The sequence below is a fragment of the Ambystoma mexicanum genome, chromosome 6p (genome assembly GCF_040938575.1).
Source record: "Ambystoma mexicanum isolate Mex_15411 chromosome 6p, UKY_AmexF1_1, whole genome shotgun sequence".
Taxonomy (NCBI): domain Eukaryota; kingdom Metazoa; phylum Chordata; class Amphibia; order Caudata; family Ambystomatidae; genus Ambystoma; species Ambystoma mexicanum.
This window is the reverse complement of record NC_090935.1, coordinates 9345689-9369793: the sequence shown is the minus strand read 5'-3', so window position 1 is coordinate 9369793 and position 24105 is coordinate 9345689. Positions and strand designations below refer to the sequence as shown.

General features: G+C 47.9%; 1 protein-coding gene across 4 annotated transcripts in view; it reads left to right on the top strand.

The window, feature by feature from the left end:
- Positions 1 to 24105, top strand: part of LOC138511129 (NACHT, LRR and PYD domains-containing protein 3-like) — a 1063058-nt gene that overhangs the window by 433030 nt on the left and 605923 nt on the right. For 3 of the 4 annotated variants that reach the window (XM_069626613.1, XM_069626614.1, XM_069626612.1), the window contains one exon: positions 18023 to 18193. In XM_069626613.1, the coding sequence (XP_069482714.1) occupies positions 18023 to 18193 (171 nt within the window). Of the gene's footprint in view, positions 1 to 9776; positions 9850 to 18022; positions 18194 to 24105 lie in introns of those variants that run through there. The other variant, XR_011280574.1, reaches the window with a different exon arrangement.

The following is a 24105-nucleotide window of genomic DNA, read 5'->3' as shown; positions in this document are numbered from 1 at the left end:
CCCATCGGGGCCAGGTGGTTTTCCTTTGGGGAGTTTGGATATCGCCTCAACTATTTCATCCAGAAGGATAGGGGAGTCCAATAGGTCTCTAGTTGAGGGGGAGACGATAGTCGTGGGGATCTGCTCAAGCAAGTTGCACATGTGGGACTCGCCTGTGCTCGGGGGGTTGGGAGTATAGTTTAGAGTAGAAGTCTGTGAAGACCTCCAGGATTTGTTGGTCAGACCACCGCTGTAACCCAAGGTCGTCTTTGACTCAGGTAATCTGTGACTGGCCCCACTCCCCCCTAGCCAATGCCGCCAGCGTCCTACCGGGTCTGTCCCCCTCTCCATACCTATGAGCCGCTTGTGGGCGGCTGAAATATTGGACTTCCCTGGTGGCTTGCTCATTAAAGAATTGAAGTTCCTTGCTGATCAGAGAAAGGGTAGCTGGGTCGACGGATGTTGGATGGGCATTTTCTAGTTTGCGCAATTTGGCTTCGGAGCGGGCAACGGCCGCTCATATCGCTCTGAAAACTCCCGCCTCCCTGGATATAGACAACCCCCTGATGAAAGCTTTAAAGGCCTCCCAGCGGACCCCTAAGGGGGTGGACTGGGGCATATTGAGCTCGAAATAAGACTGGATGTTGGAGAGAATGTCGGCCCTAAACACTATGTTCTGAAGGGCCAGGGACTTGAACCGCCATGTGTTGATGGTAGGGGCAGGAACTCCCAGTTCCAGGGACATCAGGATCGGTGAATGGTCCGATAGGGTGCGAGCCAATATTTGAATGTCTGCCACCCTCCCCAACAGTGTACTAGATAACAGAAACATGTCAATTCTAGAGGAGCTGTCATGCACAGAAGAATAGTGAGTGTATTCCCGAGTCTGAGGATGCAGCACCCGCCACACATCTCGTATATCAAGTGTTGTGTAATGCGCCAAGAGTCTGCGTGCCGCGCTGGTTTGTAGTCTGGGGGCTGTGCCTGTTCTGTCCAGTGTGACGTCTAGTATAAAATTCATGCCCCCCCCAAATGATTTCCACTCCCACATAGCGCAGCAATATGGATACCACCTGGTCAAGAAAATCGGGGGAGTCCACATTAGGCCCGCACGTATTAACCAGCAGGTATTCCCTGTTAGCTATTGCACATTGTAGGATAACATATCTTCCCTCTGGGTCTATATAGCTCTTGTGGAGCACAAACTTAAGTGACCTATGGATCATTGTCAATACCCCTCTGGCGCGAGTCGAATAAAAAGTGGAATATCTATGGGGACCCCATGATGGTGCCATGCACCTGGTCAGAGTGCCCTTAGAGTGCGTTTCTTGCAAGAGTAATATTTTACATCCGTGCCTATTGGCGTAGGCCATAACCCTGCGGGCCTTGGTGTAGTTGCCCAACCCCCGTACATTCCAGGACATCGCTAGTATGGCCATTTCAGGAGGCTAGGGTACATCCCACAACTGTCGGCAAAGTTTACATGTAGAATGAAGAAGGCCCCCGAGTAGGTGCCCCGATGGCGCGCGAACCGCCAGACTGCCCCTGTCATTTATAATACTGTTACCCAATTCCCGAACATTACCACCCCCCACCCTCACTGCCCACCCCCAACTTGCAGTGGAAATCCCCCCCCCGGATGCAGGTGCCACCGGCTGAGCCGCCTCTCGCTAAGAAATAGAGGTCGGAGGGCAAACTCCAACGGGGGTAAGCCCCAGCCAGGGCCCAACAGGGGCCAACAAACAGTAGCAACCAACAAAACATAGACATTGCAATTGCAGTGAGGTGCGCTGTTGCTGTGTGGGCGGCTACTTGTGCATCATGGACGACAGCGTAAGCTGTCAAAAACAGGTTACTGCGGAAGACGGAGCCTGTGCAAGGCCCTAGAGTCAGTAAGTTATCTGAAGCCAGGTAGGGCTGAAGAGGCGTCCAAAGACAGAGATCAGCGCCACCCCCAGCGAGGGAGGCGGAGTTCAATAACCACAGCGCCGAAGCCGGGCCGCAACCCGGAGGTATGTCAAAGGGGCCTAGTTCACATAGTTGTTGATAAGTTCTTGCCATCCTTGCATAAGATATGATGGATCCCCAGCCAAAATGCGCCTCGTCGGGCTGAATCACATTCATTTAGTCGTCGTCAGCGCAGTCAGCTGCCGGATTGGGAAGTGGTATATGCGCCTCGATGAACTTCACCGCCTCGTCCGGGACAGTGAAAAAATACAATTTGCCGCTGTGAGTAATTTTGAGGTCTGCCGGGAACAATATGGCGCATGGGACACCACGCTCTCTGAGCAGTTTCTTGACCCCAAGGAATTGGCGCCGTTCCTGCTGCACTGCTATTGAGAAGTCCGGGAAAATCCTGATAGTATGGGACTCGAGGCGTCGGTCTCCCTTTTCTCGTTCAAGGTGGAGGATAAGGTCCCTGTCTCGGTAATTGAGGATCCTGGCAATGATTGGTCTTGGGATGTCCCCCTGCCTGGGGCATGGGGATAGGGCCCTTTGTGCGCGCTCGACAGTAAAGTATGGGGAGAGAGCCGGATTGCCTAGTAAATCAGAGCAGTTAGTGAGAGAAAGGATAGGGTAGCCAATTGAGTAAGATGTCGAGGGGCCAAGGGCACCCCTTCAGTGGCGGACAGGGGGCCAGCCTCTAGGAGCAGTCGCAGCAAGGTGGGCTTAGTCAGGCAGCAGGCACCGGGCCTCTCATGCAGTCAATTTTGGGGAGGCGCAGACAGGGGGCAGCAGGTGGTAGTTGTGGAATGCAATAGGTCTCCTATATGTGGGAGGGGGGAGCTGTATGGGGGAAGCTCACCAGGGCACTCCCCTCCAGGGGCCCGCCAGCCGCCGCAGTAAAAGGATGGGTGCCCCTTGTAGAGTATATGTGGGGGCAGCAGGGTCATCCAGGTGTGTAGCAGAGAGGCAGGTAAGATGTAATGCAGCGGAGGTGACTCAGAGGAACACAGGCATCCGATTTTGAATGCCGCGAGCGGCAGCATGCACCCCAAATGAGGCAGGTGGGCATACAGACACTATTGGGTGCCTCGCTGCAGTCCCGCACAGATGTGGCCCGCCAGGGTATCTTCACAGCAGCAGTCTCGTGGGGACAGCAGGCCGGTGAGGCCGCGCGCTGCAGGCACACACCCCCACTCCTCACCTGACGCCGCAGCCGTCGCTCTCCAGGGTCGCAGGGCCGTCGGGTCCGGGTGTTGGAAGGGCCTCGTCGCAGGAGCGGAGAGGCCAGGCACAGGGCCCCCCCAGGCCTGAGACAGCTGGGGGACAGCCGGGGGACCAGGAAAGCAGAGGCCGGGGATGACTCGTCCAAGGGGGAGCGGAGCAGTCCCAGCAGTCGCAGCCACAGCGGGAGGCCCAGGACGGGGCTGGACAGCCTCAGGCCCGAGGCCCGCAGCGCAGGCAGATGATGGAGGGCCTGCCCCCGAAACAGATGGAGCGCGTCCCAGCCGGTCCAGGTCCCAAACTGCGCTGGAGTTATGCAAGCCACCCAGCAGGCAGTCCGCACAGGAGGCGAGGCATGGAGCCCCGACCGAGGACCCGGGTAGGCAGCGCCAGCGAGCGCACAGTCAGCCGCTTCAGCGGGCCCTGCCACCGCAGGCAAGCGGGCGCAGAAGGCCAGGCACCCGGATGAGATCGGGCCACCGCCACAGGTGACGTATCACAGTCCACAGGGCTCCAATTCGGCCCAAACTCGCAGCGATTCAGCAGAAGGGCATAGGCTGTCAGTCCTTAAAGAATCAGGGCGATGTATGGCGTTGATCCATAGATGCAGCCGGATACGTGATGATCCCACACGGAGCTTGGGAGCTAGGCAGCCATCTTGAGCTGCTCAACAGCGCCACCCCTCAAGTCATCATTGTTAACGTATACTGGAATCCAGCAACAACAACTGCAAAAAAATGTATCGGTCTATGTGAAGATACAATTGAAGTAGCCACGACTGAGCACCACGTGACAACCATATTGGTGTGCGGAGACCTAAACGCTATATGCAAGGTTCCAAAGAACACAACGACAGCCTATCATGCGTCGGCACAACGAGGCAAAGAATGGCTTAATTTACCAACTCCCATGGGCTTCACAATTTAGATAAAGCATTTCCAAAAGCAGACAGAATATCGACGTGGGAGCGTCTACCTTCAGCCTCAACAATCGATTACATCTATGTTTCTCAGCCTCTATTACAGATCATCAAATCCTCTAACGTGCGGCGCTCCTCGACAAGTGATCATAATCTGCTTGAAACCTCGTGGAAACTAAACTTCAGACAGAACATAAAATTTACTATACCAATCGAGCCCACTGCGCAAGGCATAGGGTTAAGATTAAATGCCGCAGACATCACTAAAGTAACTGCCAATTACAACGCAGCCATACATTCAGAATCTAGTAATGCCATCGACTATCAACCTCTACTGATACCGCATATGAGACGAAAAAAAGGAAATGGGGATGCAACAGGAAGAAATACCAAACATAAAGAGCTAACCGAGACAAGGCGCGACTATAGAAGAGCCCTAAGAGCAGCCCGCAAGCACCTGCACACAGAGATGTTCGAGGAAATCAAAGGTATCAAAAACAGGTACAAAACTTGGGCAAGATCCCACAGAAATAAACTGTACCAAGCAGATGCCGAACTAATAACCAAAGCACTTATTACGATCAACAATAGAGATTTCTGGAGGCTAATAAGAGATGCGGATAAAACGTTAGAAAATAAAATCTTGAATAACATCAGTCAAGATACTTGGGAAGAGCACTTTAAAACTGTATTTACATCGGCAGTAACAGGAATCCAGCAAGAGCTACAATGTGAAGGTGCAAAGTGGGTCAACCTAGAAAAAGAAGAGGACATCCTAAACACCATCAAGAAACTAAAAAACTCCAGAGCTCCAGGCCCAGACGGCATCACTAGCCACCCGGAGGAATGGGCTAGACTGTTGAGCGCCGTCATTCGCTGGTGCACCGAAACAAGATCGATTCCACAATCGTGGACCAAAGCTATCATCATTCCAATCTACAAGAAAGGCAGTCTAACAGACCCAGTGAACTTCCGCCCGATAGCCTTACTTGATGTGATGGGCAAGGTATACGCCTCACTATTAATGACCAGATTACAAGCGTGGGCAGCCTCAGCCAAATGTAACGACGATTTCCAAGCTGGCTTTAAGAAAAATGCAGGCACTACATGTAACATCTTGGCGTCTGTTTGTAGTCTATACCGACTTCACACAAGCTTTTGATCGTGTCGAGAGACCGCTACTATGGAACAAACCAAAAGCTTGGAACTGTCCAGAATCAATCTTAGCCCCAATTCAAGCGTTGCATCGTAATACCACAATGAGAATACGACTCAGTCGAGAAGGGGATCTATCCGCTGAGGTCAACAGTTCGTGAGGAGTGAAACAAGGGCGCCCGCTGGCCTCAGCACTTTTTCTCACATACATTGAAGACATCCAAGAAATAGAGAAAATCACTAGGGCTTTTCCGCCAAAACTGGGCACAATGCAAATTGGCCACCTCCTGTATGCTGACGATTTAACAATATTTGATCAGACAGAAAATGGGCTCCAACGTAAACTTAACGCCTTACAAGCATACGCCACGACAAATCATCTTGAAATTAATACAAATAAAACAAAGATCATGATTCTTCAAAATCATGAAAAAAAAGTAACCAACTTCAAGTGGCATCTGGGGCAAACCAAAATCGAGACCGTCGCAAAATTCAAATATCTTGGAGTGATTATGGACAGCTCAAGGCAAGAGTCCGCCATGCAACTAGAACTATATGCAAAGATCAAAATACTAGCGGCTCAAGACAAAGTCATCGACGGCAAATTCGGGAAATTCTCCCTTAAACCCACAATCAATTTTTATAAAATGAAGGTGGTACCTGCCGTCACATATGGCATGGAAGCAATAACCACAATCCTGAAGCAAATATGGTCAAAGTTGGAAGCACTTTTCTGGCGTAAAGTGCTAAATCTACCCAATTCCACCCCAGGGGTAGCCATTAGACGTGAATTAAGCCTACAATCATTAGAATGTACAGTGATTTGCAACACCATCATGTTATACAGGAAATGCAGAATGGCTAACAACAACAAGGTTTTCAGGATGCTGAACTGCGAAATGGACACCAAAAACTGTGTCATGCTAAAAACCTGGCAAGAAGAAAATCAAGCTGTGCTAGCTAACATTACTGCAAATGAAGAAGAACTTAGCGGCAATCCATGTAAAATCTTAAGAAAAATATAAGACGCCGACTTGGCAAGAACAATTGATACTGCTGCGAAACTAAAACTAACTCGCCATCTGCCAAGCAACACGTTAAAACGAAACGAGCTGCAAAATTTCATCAAGCAATTTCCAAGCAAACAGGCCCGTAACTTAATTCTGCGAGCACGTCTCAATCTATGTAAAACAAATGAGATACTGTACATCCGAGGTCAAACCCAAACAAACGGCTGCCTATTCTGTGAAAACTGTGCACAACCACCTAAAGAGACTTGAAGACACCTAGTCATGACATGCTCAGCCACTGCCTATATCAGAGAGCAATATCTATCGCAGATGGCAGGCTTTGACATTCTCGCCGAAGAAAACACATGGTGGTGCAGACTCATCGGAGGTGAGAAAACAAAATGGCAAATTGCAATGGCTAAAATGATAGAACATATTGACAAACATTTACTTAATGGCAATAACGGTCACTAAGTAACTAGACATTTACAACAGCCGGCAAATTATACTGCATCGCATCTCGTCACCCTTAAAAGCTTGTGCAGGATGGCAGAGAGGAAATGGCGTGCTTTATGTTCATCCTCTGACAAACTGGCCTGCCGCCTGCTCCAAAGGCAATACCGGCTCTCCGTTCTCACCAAGAAGAGAGCCCTTATCCAAGCCAGCATCACTGCGGCATCTAACAATTCGGCTGAACTCTTTAAAATCTGCAAGGAGCTGGCCAACCCTGCTGCAGTCTCTACCTCTCCTGTCCCCTCCCAGGCCCTCTGTACGGCACTGGCCTCTCACTTCATTTCAAACACTCAGGACATCTAGTCCTCACTCTCCTCCCATCACCTCACCCCCTCTATTCCCTGCCCATCCTCTGGCCCTTCTGCAGCCACCCCTCCTCTCTCCTCTGCCTTTCCCCTTTTTTCTGCTGATGAGGTTTCGAGATAAGTCCGATCTATGAAAGTCTCGTCAATATAGGTCCACCCCTGCTCCTCCAAAACTATTAAGGAGCACATCGACTCCTTGGTTCCTGCCCTTGCTGACTTCTGCAATCACTCCTTCACCTCTGGAGTCTTCCCATCCCTTCTCAAGCACTCCCTTGTGCACCATCTTCTTAAGAAACCCTTTTCCGACCCGTCCTGCCCAGCTAACTATCGCCCTATCTCTATCACTCCTTTCCTGGGCAAGCTCCTGGAGAAACTTGCCATCTCCCAGCTTAATCTCCATGCTGAATCTGTTGGTAGCCTTCATGACCATCAGTCTGGCTTCAGAGCTGCCAGAAGCACGGAAACTGCTCTCCTGAACATCCGTGAGGACCTGCTCTCGAACCTTGACTCTAACATTCCTTGTGTTCTCATTTTGCTTGATCTCTCTTGTGCCTTTGATACTGTCAACCATACCATCCTGCTTAACGGTCTCCGTGATAACCTGGGTATCACTGGTCAGGCTCTGGCTTGGCTGACCTCTTTCCTCTCAAATCGACCCTCCCAGGTCCAACTGGGGTCTTTCCTGTCTGACATCTTTTTCTCTACCTGTGGTGTCCCCCAGGGTTCTAACCTCTCTCCCTGGCTGTTCAACCAGTATCTGGCACTTCTCGCCCACCGCATCGCTGCTCTCTGCCCCAACGTTCAGTGCTATGCGGATGATACCCAGCTCATTTTCAGGCTACCCTCGGCCTCCTCTTCTCCTTCCCTCATCTCTGACTGTCTTTCTGCTATCCAGGAATGGTGTGCCGCCAACGACCTCTGCCTTAATGCCAGTAAGACCGAGATTCTACTCATCGGCACACCCACTCCCTCCTTCCCTGCAGCTCTCTGGCCGGCCTCTCTTGGCCCTCTTCCTGCTCCTACCTGCAAGGCAAAAAGCCTCGGGGTCATCTTCAACTCCACACTCTCCTTCTCTCCTCACATTTCTGACATTTCTAAGAAGTCACACTACCAGCTGCACCTCCTCAGAGGTATCCTTCCTTTCCTCTCCTTCCCTCAGAATCTCACTGTCTCCAGAGCCCTGCTTCTCTCGAAGCTGGACTACTGTAACAGCCTCTATCTAAATCTGCCTGCCTCTACTCTCCGCCCTCTGCAACTCATCCAGAACAGGACTGCAAGACTTGTCCTTGGCCTCAAGCCCAGGGACCGTATCTCTCCAGGACTGAAATCGCTACACTGGCTCCCTGTGGCTGCGAGGATTACGTTCAAAACCCTCTGCATTGTCCACAAGGCCTTCTGGGGCCTGGGGCCAATTTACCTTCAACTCTCCCTTCCTAAATATCTTCCTTCTCGAGCTCTTCGCTCTTCCGCCTCCAATTCCCTCAGGGTCAGCCGCTTCTCCAAGCAACGAGTTGGGGGGAGATCTCTCTCTGCAGCAGGGGCCTCCCTCTGGAACAGCCTTCCTGCCTCCCTGAAACTTGAGGAGAACCATCTCCGGTTCCGGAAGCACCTCAAAACCTTCGTCTTTGCTTCTGCTTTCTCTCTCCCTCTCCCCTGCTAAATCACTGAAACTGTACTGAATCTGCAACCGGGCCACTCACCGTTCTCGGTCCTTGGCCCAGCCACTCTCCCATGCACTGCCTTCCTGGCAACCCCTGCACTGCGGGACTGTCTCTGTATCCCTACAGCCCCCCTTTCCAGCACTTGTCTGCACTTATCTTGCACTTGCCACCAGCTGGCCCTTATTATTTATCCTGTTCATTACTAACCCTGTACTGCACTTTCCCCTCTCCCTTTCCCCCTTGCACTTTTCCCGTCCCCCCCCACCCATGCACTTGCGCGATCTGAATGACACCTGGCCTAGTAGGATCGTTGTCTGTCTCCCCGTGTTCCCCCTTCCCTGCCTCGTCGCGCCTTGAAACACTTGTGTATAGGCGCATTACAAATGCCATATCATATCATATCATAACAGTAATCTCGTGCCAGAGTTTCAACTTTCGAGCAAAATTTCGTGTAAACATTGTATTGTAAAAATCTCATTTGATAAAACAATAATAAAAATAAATAAATAAATAATAAATACCACTAAATTATAAGAAGAAATAAACAGTTAGTATACGCCAACAGGTATCTAACTGCCCCGAGATTCTGCAACAACCAAACAGATAAATCAATACCACTCAATTATAACAAGAAATAAACAGTTAGAATACGCCAACATGTATCTAACTGCTCCAAAAATCTGCAACAACCCAACAGATAGATCAGCAACTTGAGGATATAAATAAAAAACTATAACCAGTTAAAATTCCACAACAGGTATCTAACAATCTGCAACAAAGCAACAGATAGAACATTAGCCAGAAACAACAAGTGAACACTGAAAACAAACAAACAAATATACTGTAGCATAACAAAAAAAAAGGTTTTTTTTTAATCCAACATGGATTTTTTTTTCCCACAGCCCCAAAGATTTAAAAAACAAACACAGAAACTGAGCAAATTGCACAGTACACTGGTTTGTAAACTAATAAATATGAGGGTCGTAAAAAGCTGAAATGTCTATTATGCAATATAATAAGTCTTTATAAAATACCTACACTAACATGATCTTTTCTTTTATCACAGAAATTGAAAAAGAAAATCTGCTCCAGTTACCCAACTCATGAAAAAAATATATCCAATCACGAAAAATCAAACAGTAAGTATATTCTAATAGAACTCATATATACTGCTGCATAACAGAACCATTGAAGCAAACATCTAACCATACACCACAATACAACATTTTTACTTCCATGGATATGTTATACTGCAGTGCTTGTTAGCCAAAACTTCACATACAAACTATACAAATCAAACAGTACACAAACTATTTGATAGATATTCGATTCTATGGGTGTGATCTATGGGTGTGATATCCTTCGGCCATGCACCCAAGACTCTAGGCCCTGGCCACACCCACCACAGCATATCACACCCATAGATCACACCCATAGAATCGAACATTTAATCTATGCCATATGGGCATTTTGTATGTCCGCGGACACCGCGCGTGTTCTAAGAACAGTTTTATTTTGCTTGCCTACAGCACGGACAGGTATAGTGTCCTTAGGACACCTCCATTTTGGATAATTACGGACATCCCGGACACCGCGCGTGTTCTTAGAACAGTTTCAATTTACCTGTGGACAGTACGGACAGGTGTAGTGTCCTTAGGACACCCCCATTTTGGATAATTACGGACATCCCGGACACCGCGCGTGTTCTTAGAACAGTTTCAATTTACCTGTGGACAGTATGGACAGGAATAGTGTCCTTAGGACACCACCATTTTGGTTAATTATGGACATGCAGGACACCGAATGGGTTCTAAGAACACTTTCATTTTGCTTGCGTACAGCACGGACAGGTAGAGTGTCCTTAGGACATCCCCATTTTGGATCATTACAGACATCCCAGTCACCACGTGTGTTTTTAGAACAGTTTCAACTTGCCTGCGGACAGTATGGACAGGAATAGTGTCCTTAGGGAAACCTCCATTGTGGTTAATTACGAACATCCCAGACACAGAATGTGTTCTAAGAACAGCACAGACAGGTATAGTGTCCTTAGGACACCCCTTTTTTGACTAATTACAGACATCCCGGACAGCGCGGCTGTCCGCAGACAAGATGAACACAATGGGGGTGCCTGCCACCTAAATAAATACAACCTCCCCAAACACTCTTACACACCAACACACTTGTGATGTGCCTGACATTCATATCTAGCTACGCTGTATTTTGCACTGCATTCCCTGATTTGCCTGACATTCATATCTAGCTACGCTGTATTTTGCACTGCATTCCCTGATGTGCCTGACATTCATATCTAGCTACGCTGTATTTTGCACTGCATTCCCTGATGTGCCTGACATTCATATCTAGCTACGCTGTATTTTGCACTGCATTCCCTGATGTGCCTGACATTCAAATCTAGCTACGCTGTATTTTGCACTGCATTCCCTGATGTGCCTAACATTCATATCTAGCTACGCTGTATTTTGCACTGCATTCCCTGATGTGCCTGACATTCAAATCTAGCTACGCTGTATTTTGCACTGCATTCCCTGATGTGCCTGACATTCAAATCTAGCTATGCTGTATTTTGCACTGCATTCCCTGATGTGCCTGACATTCATATCTAGCTACGCTGTATTTTGCACTGCATTTCCTGCAGGTGCTTTCTAACCTATGTGCAATTTCGGATCCAGTTGTGTTTTCAACTGTAGTGACTATAGCGCCTCAAGGCGTACTTTGACCAACTGTGTTGATTCTGGCTGCGTTTCTAGCCAAATATGTTATCTTGAAGCTAGAGGTTGCCCCCCCCTCTCTAGTTTAAACCATCACTCCCTGACCTCTACTCAAAACTACTGCACCTCAGCTCGAGGGCATTACTCGTAAACCAGCTACTGACCCTCTAGACTCCACCCAGCTCAAACTAGCCACTAACAATCATAGTTTGACCCGCTCCCCTACTAGTGCCACTAGCCTCCAGCATCACTACCACCACCATTACCAGACCATGATCTTCTGGCTCGCCCTAATCATGCTCCCTTTCTGCATAACGCTAGACAACATACCCTGTAGCAATAATAGTTACATAGCCTACCAGGACGGCCTGGCTAAACTAGGGTGCCCCAGACACCACCCCCTCCCCTGCCCCACACCGTTCCTACCCTCCGTATACCCCTTCCCACCCACTCACCACCACCCTCACACCTCCCAAGTCAACCCAAGCCCCCCCACCAACACTACACACAGCCACCCCAGTCCGATCACTAAGTCCAACCAAACCAAACTGAATACTAAACTGCCCGCCCGTAACAAGCCTCCCGGCCTAACCCCCCCCTCCTTTAGTCCCAACCTCACAGCCCGAAATGACAGACTAGGCTCCAGGCTCCCCACTACAACTACTAGGCCCAACTCCAAACCTAACACCAAAACCATTACAAAGCACAATGCGCCAAATAGGCCCATACCTCCCCCACTAAAAGGTGCCCTTCTCAACGTCAGATCCTTGGCTGCCCACCCCACAGAAATTGCAGACATCATCCTCACCAATGACCTCGACTTCCTAGCCCTAACAGAAACCTGGCTTCATGAGGCGTCTGGACCTCACTTATCGCTAGCCATCCCAGACAAATACTCTATCCTAAGAGCTGATAGACCTAATGCTAGAGGTGGAGGTGTTGCGATCATCTACAAATCCTCCCTAGACCTCAGATCAGCCCCCACAGTGTCACTCACATCCTGCGAGACACTAACAGCCAAACTGCAAACCTCCCCCACAACCACGATCACCCTCCACCTCATATATAGACCCCCAGGCCCCCCTGGGGTCTTCGAAGAAGACCTCACATCCCTCATCACCGAAAATTCTAAACCATCAGCACAAACCATGATCCTTGGGGACTTCAACCTTGGTTACCAGGACCCAAACGATGAACATGCTGCATCCCTAGCCAATGTCCTAACTGAACATGACTTCACTCAACTCATTGTACTCCCCACCCACCAAAAAGGCAGAACCCTTGACTGGGTAGCAACCTACAATTGCAATACAACCTGCAAAGACCCCCAACCCCTGGCATGGACCGATCATCACATGATCCCTCTTGAGGTCAACACCAATCAGGTACTGCCCAATAAATACCCCCCGGCACCAGCCTGTCCCACCAGGAATAAACGCAACATCACGGCTGAAGCCCTACTACCATTAGTCCTACCCACCCTCAATGCTCTCCCAGCCAACGCTGACTTAAACCTGCTGATTGACACCTTCAATGTCTCCATGGCCAAGGCAATGGATACCGTTGCACCCCTGAAAATACGCAAAGACAAACCTAAAGCTCATCTGAACTCGTGGTACAGCCCTGAGCTCAAATTACTCAGAAAAGAGAAAGCCAAGGCACAACACACTTGGAAAACTAACCCGTCCGCAGAAAACAAATCCAACCTCAAAAACTTATCCTCACTTTACAAAAGCGAGATAATTCGCACCAAAAAAGATGTATACAACACCAGGATTGTTCAGGCAGGCTCCTCCACCAAAGAATTATTTAAAATTCTGAAGGAACTAGAAAACCCTATCTCACCTCCAGACACCTGTCTGAAAGACAAATCCTGGTGCACCAGCATCCAAAACGCCCTCAACAATAAAATCTCAGGACTCCAAACCAAAATTGAGGACAAACGCCAACAACTCTCCAATAACAAGGTCACCAACCCTAGTCTACCCACGCCTAACAATACTAGCTCAGGCTTCTCGTTTAAGAAAGTCACCATTACGGAAGTCCAAAAAATCATCATCTCCTTGAAACCATCAAACTGCAAAGGAGACAGCTGTCCCGCCCAGATCATAAAAGATGCAGCTAGAGAGCTTTCCCCCTTCATCACCAAACTTATCAACCTATCCTTCACCAATAACTCGATCCCTAGCAACCTAAAACAATCATGGGTTCTCCCACTCCTGAAAAAACAATCCCTCGACCCAGCCATACCCACCAACTACAGGCCCATCACCACAGTCCCCTTCCTACTAAAAATCCTGGACAGAGTTGCCTACATCCAAATTCAGGAATACTTGGAATCCAACCAACTGCTAGGAATACGTCAATCTGGCTTCAGACCTCAACACGGAACGGAAACTGCCCTTGTTGATCTCAAAAGCCAGATTGATGAAATTAAAGACAAGGGCAATGCCGCAATCCTACTCCTCCTAGACCTCTCAGCGGCCTTTGACCTGGTCAGCCATGAAATCCTTTGTAGCCACTTAGCCACTGCAGCCCACTTCTCCTCCTCTGCCATCACATGGATACAATCCTTCCTGGCAAACAGAACCATGCGGGTCTTCTCAACAACAGCTGCAGCAGACCCCATCCCCATCACATGCGGGGTCCCACAGGGATCCTGTGTATCCCCCACTTTGTACAACATATTTACAAAGCCTCTATTTGACCAACTGGACCACCTGGGTGTCACCTACACAAATTACGCTGATGACACCCAGATACTCCTCACCATCACAGGCAATTACCAAGCAGACGTCGCCCGGATCAACGAAATATTCTCCATCATTCAGGCATGGATGGCCTCGCATGGCCTCTGCCTGAATGATGAGAAGACAGAGCTCCTCATCGTCGGCTCCCCCAACACCCTAACTAAACTCAATCCTAGTTACAACAACATCACGATCGATGGTCACACCATCCCGGTTGCCAAAAGTGTGAAAACCCTTGGCTTCTACCTGGATGCCAACACCAACCTTTCCAAACACACCAACATGACCGCCTCAGCCGCTGCTTACACCGGCAAGCTCATAAGGGCCAGTAGACCATTCCTATCACCCAACAGCTGCCTCACCCTCGCCAGAGCCCTCATACAATCCAAATTGGACTACTGCAACAGCCTGTACATAGGTGCTAACCAATCCGTACTCAACAAGCTGCAGGTACTACAAAACAACGCTCTGCGCACAGCCCTCAACATTCCCAGACGAGAGCATATCTCCGCTACTAGGAAAGCCTGCAAATGGCTCTTCATACGCCAAAAAATTGATTTAAAAACCATCTGCCTCACGTACAAGTCCCTCAATCACCTAGCACCACCATACCTAGCTAACAAATTCACCATGAAACCTGCCACCAGATCCACCAGATCTTCCAACACTCTATGTTTGACAGTGCCCAGATTCCACCTAATAAGAGCTGGAGGGGCAAGCTTCACAGTACTTGCCCCCCAACTCTGGAACACCCTACCTCTCAACATCAAAACTATCAAGTCCTTCCAGACCTTCAGGAAGCAGGTCATCAGCTGGCTCCTAAACAAAGAGTAGCCCCACTAACACCAGACCTCTCACCCCTGTGCGGTAACTGGCTCATGTACTGTATATTCATTGGAACTGTATATTGATAAATGTATATATATGTATGTATTATAAGTATGCACGAAGTATGCAACACAAAGATACTTCTCAACACTGTAACCGTATTCTTAAGCGCCCTTCTACCCCTGGGTTTGGAGCGCTATACAAATAAAATAAACAAACAAACTTGCCAAAGTTGTATTTCTCCCCCATTTGGCACCGCGCTGTCTGCGGATGTCCGCGGATCTAAGATGGCGGGCGCATCGGAACAATCTGATGCACTTCACGCTCTTCACCATCCAATCAGCGAACACGTCACATGTCTGCGGACATGACGCGAGCCGATTAGCCAATCGGTTTCCTGTCTGCAGAGCGAACAGGGAAGTGTGTCCGCGGAGCGGACATAGATACCACTCATTTTTTCAGACCTACTTTTTGATTGTTTTTAAAAAAAAACTACAGGACGGATTTTCACAAAAGTACACTTTCGGGACCAAGCAGCTGCTCCTGCCACAAATTTGGTGAAAATCCGTCCAGCGGTTTGGACTGTAGGCATGAGCAAAGTTTTTTCCCCATTCAGTCTATGGGAAAAACAGAAGTTTTGGGACACCCCTATAACATTGCCCCCCCTGGACCAAGCCTCACCAAACTTTTCAAATTAATTCAGAGTGGGCCATATATTTGTGCAAAGTTTGGTGAGGATTCGTCCAGGGGGAGCGAAATTATAAGCCACCCAAAAAGTGCTCTTCCTATGGGATTAGCAACTTAACCTTAACTACATATATATATATATTACTGTTTTTTTTGCCACTGTTATTATTCCCCTGTTTCCTTCCCATTTAGCCTTGTGACGCTTTGAAACAGAATTCTGTTGTATAAAGCGCCTTACACATGCTCAATAAAATAAAAATAAATAAAAATATTAGCTAGGATATTTGTAATGCTACTTTCTAACACTTGATCAATAGCTTGAACTGTTTCCACGAGTGTGAAGCCGTCATTTTTCTATATCCTCTCCCTGTATTGAGCGTTTGGGCAACTCTGTAACATAGGGCTTCATTGCAAGTATGGAGGAGCGGGAATACATTGGTGGTAACTGAGTATGGACCTGGCGTGGAGAATTTAACCTCAAGCATCAGGCTAAATCCTCCAACTGTATGCTGAAAAATCGGCAGAATCTGCAGAATTACCGCTGTGGAATTACCGCAGCAGTAATTCCCCCAAAAAAGCTCCATAGAGTCCTATGGAATCATAAAAAATGGGGATTTACACCGCCACTTGTAATCCAGCGGTAATTCCGCCCGACCAATTGGCGGTAACAGTAAATTCATTGGGCGGTATTCCAGTGGATTCACCGCAGTAATACCGCCCAACTCCTAATGAGGCCCATAGAATTGCTAATTCAATTTCATAAAGTAAGTCACATATATATTCATGATTTCGTCTAAATCTAGGGTCTGTTGAATGCATGCGACTAGTTCTATATTCTGATCACACTTATACCGGTCTGCCCTTTCATCCTCCACCCTCTCCAGTGGGGAACAACTGGGCAAAGCATCTTTCTACATATTTATCCCAGATACATAATCATCTACCCTTTGCTTCTCTCATCTGAAATAATTCCATTGAGTCTCCTATTAAAGGGTGGATGGTGTATTTTCTAGTGCAACCTTTTCACACTGCAGGTGTTTTTCACTGACATCTTCTTCAAAGTTCAAATTCAAACCTAACCCGAGCTAGATAAGCTGCGCTAGACAAATGTATACCCCACATCTCCGGCAACTGCTATGGTAACTAACGCCTTCAATGTAAATGCTATGAACTAATGTACATAATGTCATCTAAATACCTACTGCATTTCCTGGTAACCTCTGTAACTAAGCTTTCCATGTAACCAGCGCCCAGATGCCCCCGGGTTCGGTGTGCTCTACAAATGTCAAAACAAATAAATAAATAAATATGATCTTCGACATGTACATGTTCACAATGTTTATGGTTTGCTTTTAAACATTGGGCCACTTGGTGCAAATCAACAATTTCTTGACATATTTCTGTACATTTGGTGGGACTCCATTAATTAAAACTAATAGCGTGTTTTTAATAGCACGACTTACACCTTAGATATTATCATACATATTTAATGGGAACTACTTAGCTGGCCTTTTCACGACTTTGTTTGTATGCATACAAGTGTTTGAAAAGGTCTTACTAATTGAGTAATTTATGTTCATAGAAGTTCAAATGTTCTAAAGTTTTGGGAATAGGTTGGGATTTCATGTTAGTTATAATTGAACGAATAGGTAGTTTATTTTTGTCTAAATATTTACAATATAAACACATTTTTACATTTTCTTCTCCAGAGATTTTTTATTAGGTACATTTTCAATCCTTAATGTCTCAAAATTGGCCAAGTCGACTTGCAAAACATGTTTAGGCTCCTGTAAAACATTAGGAACATCGAAGGGGCCAATTTTGAGATATTTGGGACACATGTTATTTTTTTTTGCCAATGGATAAACTCCATGTTCAAAGCTGTTCAAAACGCAATGAAAGTAACATCTATGAAGCCACTCATGTAGAAATGTGTAAATGTGCGCGCACATGCGGCTGCCTCCAAATAATCCTCTGGGATGTGTTCTGATTTTTTCATGCAAGCATTCAAACGTTATTTAGAAATGTAATGTTCTGAAACGCCACAGAGCCTTCGTCTTAAGCTTAACTATGACTTGCGCCAGCGCGGATGCGTACTTATAGGATTATCACATCTGTCCCTGCAGATTTTGGATTTCTACTTGTTTCAGCCATAAATCAGAGATCGGGGTCTGCCTCTAGTCTTTTGATCTCTGGCGGGATGGGGCCCTGGAGTGTACATGATGGCAGGAAATCATGGATGGGAGGGGAGTGAAGATGCACTGAAGCTGAGATGTCCCGGTTCATGCTCTGCTGGATCTCTCTTTCTCCTGCAGGTTCAGTGACTGCTCTCTCACTGCTGCGTGCTGCTCAGATCTCGCCTCTCTTATCAAAAGAAAACCATCTCTCACAGAGTTCGACCTGAGTGACAGTAAACTGGAGGACTCTGGAGTGAAGGCGCTGTGCAAAGGACTGGAAGATCCCGGCTGCAAAATCCAGACGCTGAGGTAAGGTGCCGTCTGATTCTTCTTTATCAAAGTGTATTAACTATAAATGTAAACGTACACATTTAAGATGTATTTTAAAACTCTCCTAGGTACGTGTTGTTGCAACACAGATACCACTCCAAATACCACAGCCCAGATGTGGTCAAGACCAGCAGGGGAGGGCAATATTGTGCAATAAACCATAGACCATGTAATGTGTAAATAGAACATTTCAAAGTGATGGGTGTTACTTCACCCTGCGCGTACCCTGGCACTGATGTTATCATTCATCTGGCTACTGAGGAGACTGTGTGTACCCTGGCACTGGTGATCTCATTCATCTGGCTACTGAGGAGACTGTGTGTACCCTGGCACTGATGTTATCCTTCATCTGGCTACTGAGAAGAATGTGCGTACCCTGGCACTGATGTTATCATTCATCTGGCTACTGAGGAGACTGCGCATACCCTTGCACTGATGTTATTCTTCATCTGGCTACTGAGGAGACTGTGCATACCCTGGCACTGATGTTATCATTCATCTGGCTACTGAGAAGACTGTGCGTACCCTGGCACTGGTGATCTCATTCATCTGGCTACTGAGGAGACTGTGTGTACCCTGGCACTGGTGTTATCCTTCATCTGGCTACTCAGAAGAATGTGCGTACCCTGGCACTGATGTTATCATTCATCTGGCTACTGAGGAGAATGTGCGTACCCTGGCACTGATGTTATCATTCATCTAGCTACTGAGAAGAATACGCGTTCCCTGGCACTGATGTTATCATTCATCTAGCTACTGAGAAGAATGTGCGTACCCTGGCACTGATGTTATCCTTCATCTGGCTACTGAGAAGAATGTGCGTACCCTGGCACTGATGTTATCATTCATCTGGCTACTGAGGAGAATGTGCGTACCCTGGCACTGATGTTATCATTCATCTAGCTACTGAGAAGAATACGCGTTCCCTGGCACTGATGTTATCATTCATCTAGCTACTGAGAAGAATACGCGTTCCCTGGCACTGATGTTATCATTCATCTAGCTATTGAGAAGAATACGCATACCCTGGCACTGATGTTATCATTCATCTGGCTACTGAGGAGAATGCACGTACCCTGGCACTGATGTTATCATTCATCTGGCTACTGAGGAGACTGCGCGTTCCCTGGCACTGATGTTATCATTCATCTAACTACTGAGAAGAATACGCGTACCCTGGCACTGATGTTATCATTCATCTGGCTACTGAGGAGACTGCGCGTACCCTGGCACTGATGTTATTCATCTAGCTACTGAGAAGAATACGCGTTCCCTGGCACTGATGTTATCATCTAGCTACTGAGAAGAATACGCGTACCCTGGCACTGATGTTATCCTTCATCTAGCTACTGAGAAGAATACGCGTACCCTGGCACTGATGTTATCATTCATCTGGCTACTCAGGAGAATGCGCGTACCCTGGCACTGATGATATCATTCATCTGGCTACTGAGGAGACTGCGCGTACCCTGGCACTGATGATATCATTCATCTGGCTACTGAGGAGACTGCGTGTACCCTGGCACTGATGATATAGTTCATCTGGCTACTGAGGAGAATGCACGTACCCTGGCACTGATGTTATCATTAATCTGGCTACTGAGGAAAATGCGCGTACCCTGGCACTAATGTTATCATTCATCTGGCTACTGAGGAGACTGTGTGTTCCCTGGCACTGATGTTATCATTCATCTGGCTGCTGAGGAGAATACGCGTTCCCTGGCACTGATGTTATCATTCATCTGGCTACTGAGGAGAATGCACGTACCCTGGCACTGATGTTATCATTCATCTGGCTACTGAGGAGACTGCGCGTTCCCTGGCACTGATGTTATCATTCATCTAACTACTGAGAAGAATACGCGTACCCTGGCACTGATGTTATCATTCATCTGGCTACTGAGGAGACTGCGTGTACCCTGGCACTGATGTTATTCATCTAGCTACTGAGAAGAATACGCGTTCCCTGGCACTGATGTTATCATCTAGCTACTGAGAAGAATACGCGTACCCTGGCACTGATGTTATCCTTCATCTAGCTACTGAGAAGAATACGCGTACCCTGGCACTGATGTTATCATTCATCTGGCTACTCAGGAGAATGCGCGTACCCTGGCACTGATGATATCATTCATCTGGCTACTGAGGAGACTGCGCGTACCCTGGCACCGATGATATCATTCATCTGGCTACTGAGGAGACTGCGTGTACCCTGGCACTGATGATATAGTTCATCTGGCTACTGAGGAGAATGCGCGTACCCTGGCACTGATGTTATCATTCATCTGGCTACTGAGGAGAATGCGCGTACCCTGGAACTGATGTTATCATTCATCTGGCTACTGAGGAGACTGTGTGTTCCCTGGCACTGATGTTATCATTCATCTGGCTGCTGAGGAGAATACGCGTTCCCTGGCACTGATGTTATCATTCATCTGGCTACTGAGGAGAATACGCGTTCCCTGGCACTGATGTTATCCTTCATCTGGCTACTGAGGAGAATGCACGTACCCTGGCACTGATGTTATCATTCATCTGGCTACTGAGGAGAATACGCGATCCCTGGCACTGATGTTATCCTTCATCTGGCTACTGAGGAGAATGCACGTACCATGGCACTGATGTTATCATTCATCTGGCTACTGAGGAGAATGCGCGTACCCTGGCACTGGTGTTATCCTTCATCTGGCTACTGAGGAGACTGCGTGTACCCTGGCACTGGTGATATCATTCATCTGGCTACTGAGGAGACTGCGTGTACCCTGGCACTGGTGATATCATTCATCTGGCTACTGAGGAGACTGCACGTACCCCGGCACTGATGTTATCATTCATCTGGCTACTGAGGAGACTGTGCGTACCCTGGCACTGATGTTATCATTCATCTTGCTACTGAGAAGACTGCGTGTACCCTGGCACTGATGTTATCATTCATCTGGCTACTGAGGAGAATACGCGTACCCTGGCACTGGTGTTATCATTCATCTGGCTACTGAGGAGACTGCGCGTACCCTGGCACTGATGTTATCATTCATCTGGCTACTCAGGAGACTGCGTGTACCCTGGCACTGGTGTTATCATTCATCTGGCTACTGAGGAGAATACGCGTTCCCTGGCACTGATGTTATCATTCATCTGGCTACTGAGGAGAATGCGTGTACCCTGGCACTGATGTTATCCTTCATCTGGCTACTGATGAGAATGCACGTACCATGGCACTGATGTTATCCTTCATCTGGCTACTGAGGAGAATGCGCGTACCATGGCACTGATGTTATCATTCATCTGGCTACTGAGGAGACTGTGCGTACCCTGGCACTGATGTTATCATTCATCTGGCTACTGAGAAGACTGTGTGTACCCTGGCACTGATGTTATCATTCATCAGGCTACTGAGGAGAATGCGTGTACCCTGGCACTGATGTTATCCTTCATCTGGCTACTGAGGAGACTGCGCGTACCCTGGCACTGATGCTATCGTTCATCTGGCTACTGAGGAGAATACGCGTACCCTGGCACTGATGTTATCATTCATCTGGCTACTGAGGAGACTGTGTGTACCCTTGCACTGATGTTATTCTTCATCTGCCTACTGAGGAGAATGCGTGTACCCTGGCACTGATGTTATCATTAATCTGGCTACTGAGGAGAATGCGCGTACCCTGGCACTGATGTTATCATTCATCTGGCTACTGAGGAGAATGCACGTACCATGGCACTGATGTTATCATTCATCTGGCTACTGAGGAGATTGCGCGTACCCTGGCACTGATGTTATCATTCATCTGGCTACTGAGGAGAATGCGTGTACCCTGGCACTGATGTTATCATTCATCTGGCTACTGAGAAGACTGCGTGTACCCTGGCACTGATGTTATCATTCATCTGGCTACTGAGGAGAATGCGTGTACCCTGGCACTGATGTTATCATTCATCTGGATACTGAGAAGACTGTGTGTACCCTGGAACTGATGTTATCATTCATCTGGCTACTGAGGAGAATGCGTGTACCCTGGCACTGGTGATATCATTCATCTGGCTACTGAGGAGACTGTGTGTACCCTGGCACTGATGTTATCATTCATCTGGCTACTGAGGAGAATGCGCGTACCCTGGCACTGATGTTATCATTCATCTGGCGACTGAGGAGACTGCACGTACCCTGGCACTGATGTTATCATTCATCTGGCTACTGAGGAGAATGCGTGTACCCTGGCACTGATGTTATCATTAATCTGGCTACTGAGGAGAATGCGCGTACCCTGGCACTGATGTTATCATTCATCTGGCTACTGAGGAGACTGCACGTACCCTGGCACTGATGTTATCATTCATCTGGCTACTGAGGAGAATGTACGTACCCTGGCACTGGTGTTATCATTCATCTGGCTACTGAGGAGACTGCACGTACCCTGGCACTGATGATATCATTCATCTGGCTACTGAGGAGAATGCACGTACCATGGCACTGATGTTATCATTCATCTGGCTACTGAGGAGAATACGCGTTCCCTGGCACTGATGTTATCATTCATCTAGCTACTGAGAAGAATACGCGTACCCTGGCACTGATGTTATCATTCATCTGGCTACTGAGGAGAATACGCGTTCCCTGGCACTGATGTTATCCTTCATCTGGCTACTGAGGAGAATGCACATACCATAGCACTGATGTTATCATTCATCTGGCTACTGAGGAGACTGTGTGTACCCTGGCACTGATGTTATCCTTCATCTGGCTACTGAGGAGAATACGCTTTCCCTGGCACTGATGTTATCCTTCATCTGGCTACTGAGGAGAATGCACATACCATGGCACTGATGTTATCATTCATCTGGCTACTGAGGAGACTGTGTGTACCCTGGCACTGATGTTATCCTTCATCTGGCTACTGAGGAGAATACGCGTTCCCTGGCACTGATGTTATCCTTCATCTGGCTACTGAGGAGAATGCACGTACCATGGCACTGATGTTATCCTTCATCTGGCTACTGAGGAGAATACGCGTTCCCTGGCACTGATGTTATCCTTCATCTGGCTACTGAGGAGAATGCACGTACCATGGCACTGATGTTATCCTTCATCTGGCTACTGAGGAGAATGCGCGTACCATGGCACTGATGTTATCATTCATCTGGCTACTGAGGAGAATACGCGTTCCCTGGCACTGATGTTATTATTCATCTGGCTACTGAGGAGAATACGCGTTCCCTGGCACTGATGTTATCATTCATCTGGCTACTGAGGAGACTGCGCGTACCCTGGCACTGATGTTATCCTTCATCTGGCTACTGAGGAGAATACGCGTTCCCTGGTACTGATGTTATTATTCATCTGGCTACTGAGGAGAATGCGCGTTCCCTGGCACTGATGTTATCATTCATCTGGCTACTGAGGAGACTGTGCGTACCCTGGCACTGATGTTATCATTCATCTGGCTACTGAGGAGAATGCGCGTACCCTGGCACTGATGTTATCATTCATCTGGCTACTGAGGAGAATGCGCGTACCCTGGCACTGATGTTATCCTTCATCTGGCTACTGAGGAGAATGCACGTACCATGGCACTGATGTTATCATTCATCTGGGTACTGAGGAGAATGTGCGTACGCTGGCACTGATGTTATCCTTCATCTGGCTACTGAGGAGAATGCGCGTACCCTGGCACTGGTGTTATCCTTCATCTGGCTACTGAGGAGAATACGTGTACCCTGGCACTGATGTTATCATTCATCTGGCTACTGAGGAGACTGCGTGTACCCTTGCACTGATCTTATTCTTCATCTGGCTACTGAGGAGAATGCGTGTACCCTGGCACTGATGTTATCATTAATCTGGCTACTGAGGAGAATGCGCGTACCCTGGCACTGATGTTATCATTCATCTGGCT